The sequence below is a fragment of the Rhinolophus sinicus genome, linkage group LG15 (genome assembly GCF_036562045.2).
Source record: "Rhinolophus sinicus isolate RSC01 linkage group LG15, ASM3656204v1, whole genome shotgun sequence".
Lineage (NCBI taxonomy): Eukaryota > Metazoa > Chordata > Mammalia > Chiroptera > Rhinolophidae > Rhinolophus > Rhinolophus sinicus.
This window is the reverse complement of record NC_133764.1, coordinates 23,130,869-23,144,985: the sequence shown is the minus strand read 5'-3', so window position 1 is coordinate 23,144,985 and position 14,117 is coordinate 23,130,869. Positions and strand designations below refer to the sequence as shown.

The 14,117-nt window shown below is 45.8% G+C and overlaps 1 protein-coding gene across 1 annotated transcript in view; it reads left to right on the top strand.

Moving 5' to 3' along the window:
• The window catches only part of AATF (apoptosis antagonizing transcription factor), a 96,212-nt gene extending 87,148 nt beyond the window's left edge, over positions 1 to 9,064 (top strand). Inside the window, exon 12 of the mRNA XM_019732616.2 lies at positions 8,728 to 9,064. Within this exon, the coding sequence (XP_019588175.2) occupies positions 8,728 to 8,791 (64 nt within the window). The 3' untranslated portion in view covers positions 8,792 to 9,064. The remainder of the gene's footprint in view (positions 1 to 8,727) is intronic.
• Positions 9,065 to 14,117: the final 5,053 nt, after the last annotated feature.

Below are 14,117 nucleotides of genomic sequence, written 5' to 3'. Positions count from 1 at the left end.
AGAAAACCCTGCTAAAAGCGGTGAGATGATTTGTCGTCTTTCCGTTGTGAGGCCATTTATCTTCTCTCGCATCAAATCTGTTATAAAACAGTCAAACTGTGAAAGTGGAAATCATCCCGGGAATATGGAATATTAATGCACAGGAGAGGAGGTGACGTCCCCTTTGTCTAAAGAGTGCTCCTGTCTACCCCCTTTTTTGCAAGTCCACCAAGGTAAATTATTTTTCTTTAAAAGAATTTGAAAGACTTGAAACTATTGGTAGGGATGATGGAAGTTTCAAGTATTTTTCTTCCTTTGTTCAAGTGAGTGAATTTGTAACTGACCTGGGAATCAAGAGGGAGCATAGTGAGGAGAAAACCTTACAAATTTTACCTCTCCTTCCCTCCTCACCTCTCTACCCCTTTCCCTTCTACTTCCTTCCCCCAGCCTTTCATTTCTTTTGTTTAGGGCCTGAACCTGCTTCTTTGAACATTTATAAATCTTTAGTCTGTCTGATCTTTAGGAGACAGGCCAGAGGCCACATGTCACCGTCTGTAATTTAAAGCTGTGGGGCTAAAAGCATTTGCAGAGGTTTGAAGGACCTAGTTCTGACCTGACCAAAAGAGCGAATTGAAACAGACCTTCTAGGGTCTCCTTCAAGCACTGGGGAGGATGGTGATGAGAGCAGACACAGTAGGTAATTTATGGGCACAGTTTGCTGGCAGCCACGCCAGTCGCCTGGCTGCTTAGAAGTGCGTCGTGTACTGCCACCTTGTGGCGGATTTGGACAACTACGGTTTGGCTGTTTCGGAGCTTCTGAAGAGTTCAGCCAGTGTCTGGAGATTTGCCTTATATCCGGATTTAGGTAATTAGTGATAGATGAGGGCATTCTCTGAGCCACTGTCTGTTACTTTGCTAACTTGATCCTGTTAAGAAATAAACCCTAAGTAAGAGATGGTGCTTTCTTTTCTTCTCAGCTCATTTCTTTGTTTTTTTGGTATGGAATTGTGATGAGATTTCAGGAAAGAAGCCTGTGAGCCACTTTTTGTGGCTGGGGGAAGTTGGGAGGAGAGTGAAGGAGAGTTAAATGCTGACCTTTCAGCTGCATTCAGGAATTCTAAGTTTTCTTCTCATAATTTTTGTTAGTCATTCTGACTAATGACACTGTCTTTCTATAAGAGCTACACTACATCTGTCTCTTCACTTGCACTGCCTTTCTAACAATCCAGTCTTCCTGAGAGACGAAGTTCCAGTTGTGTGTCATTTACCTTTGGTCCCGTTCCTGTGGCGTGCATCGGTTTACCCTCTCCCACACGGCCCCCAAGGAGCACAGGGCGATTGCTCGCCATTTGGAGCAACATATTTCCCTCTTTAGGTCATAAAAACATTTCTCAAACACCTTCCTCTCACCTGTAGAGTTCCTGATACAGAGTAGAATGGATTGGATCAGAGGAAGGAGAAGGAACGAAAGATTAAAGTAAGATGCCATTTTGTCTGGTGGTTTGGGGAGCAGACCATAAAGCATTCAGATACTTGGGGTTGGGAGGACCCCTTGGTTTGGCGTCATTGGCATGTACCAAGTGATAATTGGCAAGATGTCTTTTTCAGCTGATGTTTGGAATGCTGGGTGTATTGGTAGACAGATGAGAAGAGAGTGGAAGTTCTGCAAAGCCAGAAGTGTGTGTTGAGAACATAGGAGGCAGTAGAGCCCCGCTCTGCCCGCCTTGGGCTGACTAGGCTGCACCAGACACGTCGGGATTGGCTCAGGGGATGTTGGGGGCCTTGTGTCCTTTCTTTGGCAAACGGGGGCTCAGAGGAGTTCAGTCAGGATAGCAAGAGAACTCCAGCTTTGTCATAGCAGGAATGGAGGAACTGTTTCTTTTCACCTAGAAAAGAGCAGATTTAGTTAGGGGAAGACATCAAATACTTGAAGTGCTGCCACCAGAAAAAGCAGTCAGTTTGTTCCTGTCCTGGCTCTGTGAGGACAGGCCCCGTGGGCAGGGTCACAGAGGGGCAGAGTTGGCGTCAGTGTGAGGAAGGACGTTCACCTGTCTCTGGGAACGGAGCGGGTGGTCCTAGACGATTTACTGGATACATTCACCTTCCCAACTCAGCTTCTGCTGTATCATTCATAAGTGCTAGGTAAGAGAAGTAAGCACGCATCACATCTCGGTAATGCACCGCGAAACTCGAACAAAGTTCAAATAGGCATTCAAATAGACTCCATGATTTTATTACACCTTTGTGTTATACTCGGAGGCCCGAGACCCTACATACCTTTGGGATGCATGTTTATAAGCTTCCACAGCACTAATAAGCGCGTGTTTTCAAAACACAAACGTGTGAAAAAAGGCACACATCAGTAACATCACCAGGAATTTTCAGAAGCACACCTGCCATCAGTGACATGCTGGTCAGTGTGAGTTTTTGTTCCGGCTGTGTCTACACTGACACATAAAGGATTCGGATTTGATCAAGATTCTTCTAGATGGGAGCAGTGTTGGAATGGGAACCCGTAGTCTCACATTCCCTTTGTGTGTTTCATTGTCCTTTGATTTGTGAATATATATTTAAGGGATTAAATTAAGCAGAAACAAATGCTGCATCACTTTTGTGTGCAGCACAAGGTCCTCGGGTAGGAAGAGAGGGAGAGGATTAGACAGAAGGAAGGGCCAGGGTGTATTCTGGGATGTGCCTTATATATTTAGGGTGACGACCCCCCCCCCCAATTGAAGTAACAAGTGAACAATTTCAAATTAATCAAGGGCAAATTATGTGTCTATTTTTAATCAGGAAAACAGTGATGTTGTCTCTGCTGGCACGTTTGGAGGACTGCTCAGAACTCCGGCATGTAATACTTGCTTGGGGAATACAGTGCACTTGTGGAGGCTGTACGGGTTTCCTTAGGGAGCATTGCTACTTGCCGCGTTCGCCTGCCTTTGGCCACAGGGACAGGCAGGCGTAGCTCAGGGATGTCTTAGAGGCCTGGGGGTTTCCGGGCCAGAGAAGGGGGAGTGCCGTGTTCTGGAGTGTGGCCGCCCCCATTCCCTCTGTGTCCCATGTGCTGCAAGCTACTGACCTAGCAAATCGAAAGCCCCACACACATCATCTGCACGTTTAATATGCTCCTTTGTACTGTTTGCCCAAGCAACAACGTGAAACATACTAGTCTGGTTGCATTCAGTGGAGCTGAAGGGAATCTATTGGGGTGCACACCTCTGGGGGCTGCATTATTGTACACATGCACCCCCATTTCATTTAGGACTGTTTAAAACCATACCTGCGAACTGAAGTGACGGCGTTTCACAGCCAGCTAGACTGCACGTACTTGAAGTCTCTTCAGAAGAATCACATAATAAATAAGCCGAATCCTAACACACACACACACACACACACACACACACACACACACACACACACACACTGTCTTTATGGAAAATGGCTGCTAATCCATGATCATTTTTTTCCCCCAGAAACAGGTTTTATGATAATATAGTAAAAATATTAAATTAGAAAATGCCTCACTAAGGGTTATAAAACCTTACTACACTAGAGATAGGTAATTATCCCCTCTACAGCCTAAATGACAGTTTAAAAGAAATAAAAATGTTAGTGCTCATTACTTGCTTTTGTAGGTTGCAATAAAGGGTAAGTTAAATTTTAATTCAAGGAAGAGCCCCTGCTATCGACCTTCTACCTTAGGTCCAAGTCCTGTTAATTACTCTGTAGGTTATTCTGCATGATACCCACATTAATACCTTTTCTGCTATGGACATTCCCACTGGCCACTGGGGCCGAGAGTGTGGGGGGAGGGATAACATAGAGGGGAAGGCATTTCAGCTCAGTGATTCAAATCTTGTTTCTTAATGTGATAGGGAGCCAGAATTATGTATTAAAAAAAAAAAAATCCAAGTTCATTATGTATAGCCTTAAGGGGACCTCAAGTATTAAACTATACATTTACCCCGGAGAATCAGACGTAGACAAGGTTAACCTGAAGGATTGATAGTTTAGCTTCTCTGCATGGCTAAATCCCGGTCAGGAAAGATGCTGCAGGGGAACATAGTCTGCTCGGCAGAAGGCAGTCTGACCCTCTGTCCCCTAGTGGCTTTTTGGTACCTCGTTTTATTTTTCGTTTTGTTTTCCTTGGGATGAGGCAAGGGGCAAGGGATTCGGACGCATCCTGTTTCTCTTCAAGATGCCTTTACCTTTCTCTGCGTAATGGCCCCAGATCTAGCACCTGTCTGGGCTTGGGACAAAGCTCAGTGCACCCTCCACTCAGTGCACCCTTCATCCTGGGCTGTGCACATAGACACAGAGTTTTCAGGAATCCAGACGCATGCTCGTTCCTGGAGTGGATCTCTCTGCCAGGGTGCCTGCGCTGGAGCTGCAGTTCTCTTTTTACGTCACCTGTCACAACTGTCCTCTGCCCACCTAACACAAAGCTCCCCTTGAGCCCCTCCTTGCTCTGACCTGGGACACTGCCCTGGAGGTGCCACACAGAAGGACGGGTCAGAATCTTGGTTCACTGATTGAGAACAGTGGTGACTGAAGGGGCTGGTAACAAGTCCCTGCAGGTCCCGTGGTTTCCAGGCCTTTATTTTCAACAAAATTGCAGGAGAACCTAATTGAGTTGTCAGCTGGTAGATCATTAAAACTAATTTTTGGTGGTAAATCACTATTTGATTTTTTTTTTTGGCACGTAATTCAGAAAGAATTAAAAGAATTAAGTGACATCGCCATAACAATTCTCCCATTCCCATCTACTAGTTTATGTGACAGGGTTTCTCAGCACTTATCTCTACAGAAAACAAAACCAGGAATCGAATCACTGCTGACCCTTCTTTCTTTCTAGCAATAGATAATATTCATCCACGGACACAGGAACGAATGGGGGTTGGGGAGAAGCCTCATCCATATCATCAAGAGATGCATTTCCAGTAATGTTTTACATATTTATGTATATTGAATTTTTACCAAAATTATAATATATTTTATTATGTTGTTATTATAGACATGATTGTATCCTAATAATAATTGTAACAATAACACAATCCAGAAGTAATTCTTTTTAATTACTTAGAGCCTTACTGTCTCAAGAAATTAAAATATTTTTATTTCAACTTTTAAATTTCAAAAAGTGTTTCAATTTACATACTTATTTTTGTGGCCAAGAAGTATGATAGGGTGATCAATAAAAGACTTTCAAGCATAAAACAATTATATTAGGACAAAAATCTCTAGGGGAAAGTCAAATGGAAATACACGTTTAAAAAGAAAAAGATGCTGTACAATTTCCAAGTTAAAGAGGTTGTTTATGTGTGATTTAAATGAGTGATGATGGGCATCAAATCAATATGGCGTATAGATTCCATTGGGTGTATTACAAAAGGGATGTAAGAGTTTTATTTGAAAAGTTAGTATTCACATTTTGGTAATTATATCCTTTGTGACTATTGAACTTATAGAGAAAAATTTTATGTCAACTTAAAAATGTGTGAGGGGGCTGTGTGATTTTGTCAGATCCTGTCAGGGGGGTGTGCAGAGGAGTTCAAGGCCCGGGACCCCAGATTCCACCCTCAGGGGTCCAGGTTTTGCCCAGCTCTGTCCCCGGAGGGTGGTCAGCCGGTGGGAGGTCCATCTAGCACGGAGCCTCCGCAGGGAACGGGAAGGGCTGGGGCCGCACTGAGCAGTTGGAGTCTGGGGGCCTTCCTCCTGGTGGTGCTCCTCTTCTCAAGGGCCCTTTTGTCCATCTTTAGTGTCGGATCTGGGCTGAGGGAACTGGAGAGAGGAGGAAGAGAAGAAGGGAGCAGAAAAGTTGGTTAGGAGGTTCTCGCCATATTGTTGGCAAGAGATGGTGAGATCTGAAATGGTGGAGTCCTGGAGGAGCGGGGAAGCTTGACGTGTTTTGAAGGCACAGTCCCTGATTGGTGGTACTGGGTGAGGAAGGCATAGAGCTGAAATTACTTGGGGATTTTTAGATTGGAATAATCCCTTATTCATTCTCTCTCTCTCTCTCTCTCTCTCTCTCTCTCTCTCTCTCTCTCTCTCTCTCTCTCCCTCCCTCCCTCCCTCCCTCCGTAAAAATATTTTAAGAACCCAGACCACTTAGCTTTCCAAGTTCCATTGCCATGAACAGCTGCATATGTTTGTCAGCTTTGCCCACCTGAGTGTGAAATGATGTTCTATCAAAACATGGGTTTCAGCATTTCACTCTCTGCTCCTGACATGTGAACCCTGCTGCGGACAGTAACTGCTGCCTTGGCCCAGGCGTCTCTGCTATTTCGGCGCCGAGTGGAAGCATTTGCTCGGTGGTAATGGTGGGGTCTGATGCAAGCAGGCGAGGAGAGGGCGGATGGGGTATGATTGCAGAGGGCTAAATAGCCTGCGCCTCTGCGTCTCCTCCATCGGATGCTGGGTCTTAAAGTCGCACCATCCTTTTTGTCATGGCCACTCTCCCGGAATGCCATTGAATTTGTTTGTTTAAATGGCTTCAGGGACTTGTACTTCCTGGCAGGTAGGCAGGCCATACATAGCGTAATAAAGTGAAGCCTGGGTGGGCCCTGCCATTGCTTATGCTATGGAGCTGCTGATTGGGAAGCCACTGGAAGGGAGGCTGCCTGCCACGCTGCATTTGGTATGAAGCTGCCATCCACCTTTGTGCATTGGCTCTGGCTGCCTAGGGGATGGCGGACGGTGAGTCAGGCCCTGGAAAGTAGCAGAGGAACAAAAGAGACTGGGAACTGCAGGGTGAACCTGCTTCCTTTGTCTGGAGGCCTAGGGACTACTTAGTAGTTCAGGGTCAGGGTGCCTCACGGCGAATTCTTGCGATAAAATTCCTGTGATATATTGGAGACCCACTGTTTTCTGGCCTGTGCTTTCCCTGTCTGCCCTGTGGTCCCCAAAATGATATAGTTAGTTTATATTCTTGGTTTCTGCAGTTTCTTCTTTAAGATTTTTCCCTTTTTTAAAAGTTTTAATATGCTATTCCTATTGCTGGAGTTTCTGATTACAGTACCTCCATTTCTACCCTCTAAGGGGGTGACTTCAATAATAGGCTGTTAAATTTTTGTGTTAAAGTCTTGCTAAACCAAAATAGCTGTTTGAAGGGTAGGGTTTTTGTTGTTGTTGTTGTTTTATTTTGAAAGTCAGATTTGCTGGTGATGATGCTCAGATAATGAGAGCACTTTTAAAAGCCTGTTTTCTTAACAAGAACGACAGGCTATATTTTATGGTTAGATCCTGAATCTATAAAACACAGCAGCACAGCTTTCTTCTGGGGTTGTTTACTCACTGCCCGTGGCCTTGGCTGGGCCAGACCCCGAGGCTTAGGGGCTGACGTCCATGCTGACTGCAGCCGTGCATCACCCGCTTCAGCTGGCTGAGTGTCCTCCCCGGGCCACCTCCCTAGTGCTTTTGACCTGCTTGGACCCTCATCTCTCTGCTAGAGAATCTGCTCTCTACCCACGGAGGAATGTTTTCTGGAGCTTCTGTCACAGTGGTAGACGCGATACCCCACACACACACCTTCTTTAGATTTTTCCAAGCCTTTACGGGTGACTGACTGGCCAGGTAGCTGTGTGTATGTGGCTGTGGGGACAGAGCCCCAGAGAGCAGTTTCCAGACTCTCGTCCTCCCGTGGAAAGGTCCTGGCTCGATTATTAGATGGCCATCATCTGTAGTCAGATGACCATCTGCTGTGGCTGGGTGGCCATCAGCTGTTACCGGTTAGCCATTAGCCACCAATGTGACTGCCGTGGCTACGTTAGGGGGTTGGTTGGCAGAGAAGCAGACGGCGGATTGCGGCCAGCAAGTGGGGTTAGCAAACACGGGTGGCGGATTGCGGATCGTGTGGATCCTACTTCGTGCGTCTCACCTGGCTGCCAGCGAGACTGGGGTGCGGGAGGACCCCTCGCTGGGTTACTGGCGGATGTTTGCTTTTGTGTCTCGACCAGCTGCCTTCTATAATATAGTGGTATGACTCCCCTACCCATGGCTCCATTGGTGTTCCTTTTTGGCCTCACCATGTCCTGCGTTCTTGTGCAGGGAGCGGGAGCTGAGTCCCTGCATGACAGTGGCATTTGATAGTAAAAACGGGTTAGCAGTTTGTTTACTTTGTTTTCAAGGATCCAAGAGCATAGCATGTTGTGTTTTTCCTTTTACCGTCAAACCCCAACTTTAGAAATAATAAATTAGCCAATCAAATTATCTATTAGATTGAGAATAGAGAAAAAGGGCCAGGGGAGTGAGGAAGAACCTTCGTTCTGCTACTGAGTAGCTGCACGTGTGGTAGTAATTGGAATCTTGTTGCTGGGTCATTTTCATTGTTTTTCAAGTACTGCCAAGTCCAAGAAAATGTATGAAAACTAAATTATATCCCCCTACATCCCATGTCTGATTGAATCCTCCTCATCGCATGGCAGTCTCATACATCCTATTAAAATATTCAATCTTGTTTTCTTCCTTGAAGAGCCTGTCTGTAAAGGGCAAACTTACAGAAAACTCATTCCCTGCAGACAGGGTACCCAGCCACACTGGGCTATTTACATATTTTACTATTTGATTGGCTTCCTCCAGGTTTCTTCTTTCCTTTGTATTTGTGAATAAGGGCTGTGGGATGCATTTTTAATTACACGGCTGTGTTTTTAACTGAACAGACAGATTGGGGTATTTCCCAGCTTCTTAGTTCTTTTTCAACCTTGAGAAGTTAACCAATGTGTTAACCAATTTGTTTTGTTTGTCTTGTAGGACAGAGTTGTATCGCTCTCTTTTTGGCCAGCTCAATCCTCCCGACGAAGGCCACAGGGATTGACAGCGCCCATCTCGCTTGCTGCAGGCCTGGAGGCAGGACCTTGGCACCACTGGTGGCACCTTGGCAGGTTGGCTGTTCATCCAGCCGCAGACAGAGGAACCCATGGCCCTGTGGAGTTGAGTGAGTCGGAAGATCTCTGGGAAGGTGTGCTGTTCAGAACACATGCCTTACAAGTCCCAGGAAGCCTGGAATCAAGTGTCTGTGTCTCCAGGGCTTCGATGTGCAAAGGGCCCCTCCCTTCCACCACCACAAATAAAGAGTATTGTCACTGCACTGCCGTGTGTGATTTCTTAAGCAGCACGGAGTGAAGTCTGATGTACGGCTCTAGCAGGGTGGCAGGTTTGTTGTGACAGTTTTCATTTTCTTCCTAGCCAAACAGCCTCCTCTTCCACCATAAAACTTCACGGAAAGAATCATTCTGGGGCAACTGCTGCTTTCTGGGTGGGTGATGTTTAGCGAGGAGCAGGGAATCCCCCAAATCCTACACACTATGCCCAGGAGGTATATGTGTATTTGTTGCTGAATACAAGTCTCTGGTTTCTTTTTTGTTTCCTCTTTTCACCCATAAAGGTTCTTCCAGAGCCCTTTTCCATTCTCACCATTCCTAAATCACTTTATTGAGATTAGCTCTGGTGTAAATCTAGCAGGAGGAAATGATTCACTTGTTTTTCATCCAAAGGTCAAAAGCTGGAAATTAAATCCCCATAAGGGGGATTTATTGGCCTGCTGTGGTCAATATGCAATGAAGATTATCTTGCATAAGTAATGTGTGCGGACCAGCGGAGAGGACTGACCATCTCCTAGATACTTTGCCCAAATCTTTACTCAGAGCTACCGAATGAGAGAAGAAATTTTGCATCCAGGCCACTGAGTGCCGTTGTAGTTAACAACTAGTCATTGTTTTTAAAGTCAGGTTTTGATACCATTTTAAGATGTCCAAACCCAGTGACAGATTTTTGTGCTCAGGAATGCCACGTATCATTGACTTGGTGTCTGGGGGCTGCTGCAGGACGCCTGAAGGCTGGGCTCCAAATGAAGTGAGTCCTGAATGTAATCTGCTTCATGCTTTAGTACAAGCATCAGTGTGTCTGCTGAGCTCAGGATGGGGCAAATGGGGGAGGAAGGTTTTTCCATCTCACATTAATTGGACCTTGGAACGTGGTGATTTGTTTTTCTTGTCTCGGTAGTTACCTCTTGGGCTTGACTGTCAGGGAAATGTTTAATTTTCAGTGTGTCTCCAGTTACCCAAAAGATCAGTCAACAGAAATAGGAGAGTTCCCCTGCACTCACTCCCTTCAAAATGATCCCTTTTTAAAATACAGAACATCCAATCCTGTCCATCTAGCCTGAGGATTCCACATATTGCACATTAGAACAGCAAGTGACTAACCTTTTCACGTCGCACTTCCGGGTGAGCTTCATGCTAACCCACACTTCCTTAAGAGAGAGAACCTTTGTCACAGGCACTCTTTATCTGATGAAGAAAAGAATTTAAACAGGTACTTGAAAATATTTGGAGTCTAACCTGTTTAATTAAAATGAATTAAAATCAGGAGAGATGAGAAAGAACTGACAGAATTTCCAGTAAAGGGCGGCTAGCGTTTTAAAATTCAGAAGACTGTCCTCCTTCCAGCCAAGAATAAATTGGAAACTATTTTAATTGACACGGATACTGCAATTCAACTGTTACTAGAAAGACAGATTAGTTGATTGATTTGCATTTTAATAAAACTAATACTTTACATGTTGGTAGCTAATGCTGATTTTTAAATGAGTTGAGAACTGTTATCTAGAGTTTCAATCCAGAGCCCTTTTTCAGTGTTGACTGAAGCATTCCTCCCTTTTGTGTGGCGTTTGCTTATTTTCTTTTTGCCCAGCTGACTACTTAGCGCACGACACTTATAAACCACAGACCTTGAAGACCTCATCAGTACAATGAGGCAGTGAACTCGTCACAACGCCCACCCAACCCAGGTTCACACCAGAGAAGTCAAAGGAACAGATAAAAGTGAGACTCGGCTGTAATCCCACCACCTGGAAATACCCACTTCTGGTGATGAGCATTTGGTACTCACAGCCCCCTTCTGTGTGCAGGTGCCGTCATGCCCAGGAGCCCCATTTCTGCCTGGCAGAGGGGCCGGGGAGCAGTAGGGGCGGACGACTTGGGTTTTACTTCTAGGCTGTTGGAAATTGTTTACTTACCCTTTTAAAAACAATAAGAATAAAATACCCATGTAGCCATGCCTACCATCTTCCCCTCCACCAGTGGAGAACTAGTGGTACATGTAGTGTAATTCTGCATTTTAATATTAATAGTACAATAAAAGATTATTTTCATGTTTTTGCAGGTATCATTTAAGTATTTTAATTGCTAACTAATAATTCCATTTGGGGCACGTATCCTCAGCACGTAACCAAATTTCCCATCGTTGAACATTTAAATTGTTTTCTATTATGAATAATGTTACAGGAAAATATTCGGGCATAAAGCTTGTTTATTGTCTTTTGAAATTATTGTTTTCCTTGCCATCTATTTTTAGAAGTAAACCAAGTGAAAGAGTCCAAATATTTTGAAGGCTCTTAGTACACACGACGGAGGCCTGTTTGAGGGCCCTTGTTCACTTCTGACTTGCCTGAGGGTGGGCCATCTGCAACAAAGGGTGTTGAGAGGCAGAGTGGAGATGGCCCTGGAATCTGATTCTGGGGTTTATTTCTTGCTCCCCAGGGAACCCTTCAAATCAGCATCCTCTTCTGGGAGGATTAAAGAGCTACCTACCGCCTGCAATGTGCTTGAGATGCTCCCACGAAAGATGGTAGATAAATAGGAAGTGACACACCATCGTCTCCCTCCCCAGCCCCCATCTCTTTTTTCTCACTGCTAGATCGCATCTCGTTTGCTGTCTGTCGGCTCCCCCTCTGGTTTCCATGCTCTTGCTGCTTCTTGCTCTCTCTGCCTTCATCCTGGGGATCTCTCAGGTGGGTTTTCCTTGCCTTGTGTGGGTTTGCTTTCCTCCCAGTTGCTCTGTACTGGTTTTGGTGTGTAGGGGTCACATCCCAGATAGCTGATTGAGCGTCATTTGGAAACCCTGAGAGCCAACAGAACACAGGGAAAGGCAGCTCCACTCCATTCAGCAGCAGACTCTACGTCTCCAATTTAGAAAGAAAACGAGTTTCCTTCTAGAGGTTGATTTTTCCTCATCTCCATGTGCATCGCTAAGACCTCTCCAAGATGACTGCCTCTTTACCTCTTACCATTTCGTCTAAAAGGAGCGGAGTTGGAGGCTCAGAAAGAATCTAAATGTGACATTGATCATAAAACATGGAGCCTTCCCCAGGACGTAGCAGTCATTCTGTCGATGGAATGTGTTGATGCCAACATCCGTGTCTCCCTGGGCCAGACTCCCAAATGAGGCAGCCACATGTCTCGGCACAAAACAAACCACAGACAGTACAATAGAGGATGTCCCAGGAGGAGGAGGCCGAGGCTTCGGGTACAGAAGTGGGTTTTATGCCAGGGCGGCTGGCTGCCCCTCTGCTGACACCCTGTTCGTGCCCTCCTGTGTACTTGCATTTAACGAGGGCAAATACAAACAGTGAACCTTGTTTTCCGCATCCGAGTTTGTGTTTTTACTTTTAAGATTTATGTATGTGCTTGTCGTGTGTTGGCAGTTGTGCTAGGAATTAAACTGAGCTTGCTTTGGTCTTTTTTTTATTATTATTATTAAAGCGTATCTACCTCATTTTCTTTCCATCTTTTTCAACTTTCTCTTCATAACATTTCGAAAAGAATTGCCAGTAATTTGCCAGTAAGTTCATTAAGTAATTCTCAGGTCCAGGGGATCCATATCGCCCTGCTGGTCTGTGTACTCAATTTGTCCCACAGCTCTATTGATGAAGTCCTCATTACCGCCCTCGCCTGTAGCGGAGAGAGATGGTGTGAGTGCAGAGTGAGTCTGCCTTATCTAACTTTTGTTTTTCTCATTTATCTATAGATTTCCTTTACCGTGCCTTTCTTGCCCATCGTGTGGGGTCTTGCCAGTAGGGTCATTGCCTCAGCAGCATTTATATTCCTGAGAAGTTTGCTTGGTTTATTTCCCCTGGTTCAGGGTTCTCAGTTCATTTGTTGAGGTCAAGGACGCTGAATTCTCAGGAAAGAAAATTTAAAGCAACGTTTAAAAAAAAAAAAAATCCCACATCACTGATAGGGTAGAAAAAGAATCTCAGGTCCCCAGTAGGCACTGTGATGGTGACACATAAAGATTCCTGCCCACCCTCCTCCCACCCCATCTTCCTCTTTATGACGGGATTAGAAATGAGCTCAGTCTGCTCTGGGCCGCAGGCTCCCTGTCACATGGGGCTGGTCGCGTCCTCCTCTCTGGTCCTCCCTTTCCCAAGGTAGGTAGAGGCTGTATTTATTTAGGGGCATCTTACCTGGTTCTAATGGAGACTTGGGGGTGCATAGCTAGTCCTGGCATGGGCTTACGTGACGTTTCGAATAAAGGACACAGAAGTGAAAGGTGGAGTGGAAAGACTCCTGGACTAGAAATCAAACCTGCTAGGGTGTGACCTTGAGGAAGGCTTTTGACCTCTGGCTGCAGGGTCCTCACAGTAATGAGGTTCAGCTAAACTGGCTTCTGAGGACCTTCGTGACCTAAAGCAGCTGCTTCTAAGTTAAGAATGGTAGAATTGGGGTAGCACAGGTGCAAGAATTTTTTTTCGGGTCCATTCGTTCATGTATTTATTGCCCTCCTACTGTGTGCCGGTCACTGCTGGGAGCTTAGCAAAGGGCTGTATTGGCAGGTGACACAGTCTCTGGGTGGGTCTCCATTGTCTTCTGTAGAGTTCTGCATACTCTGACTTGGGTCTGATCAAACCTGTTACATCCACTGGAGTTGCCTGTGGTCTTTCTGGAAACCCAGGCTCTGAGCCCTTTTCAGGCTTGGCATCACTTTCCCAAGGTTCTTGTTCTCCAAGATGAGAGCTCAGCCTGGCAGGAGGGTAGGAAGCCTGGTGCCCTTGGGCACTTCCTCCTGGGGCCCTGATGTCAGCCCCTGCGAGCCCCGCCTCCAGGACTGCCAGGTGCATTAGTGTGCAGGTGTGGGTGAGAGCCCGCGAAGCAATTAGCCTGCTGCTCTGTGATTTCCGCCTGTCCACCAGGAGGGCAGCTCCCAGCAGTTCCTTTGCCTCGGCCAGTTGCCTTCCTCTCTCCTGTGGGGAGTCCTGGGGCACCCAGGAGAAGCCTCTTCTAACGCTACGAGTATCCACAGCGTCTAGACCAGAACTGCCCAACAGAACTTCCTGGGATGACGGGACTAGAATCCTGTCA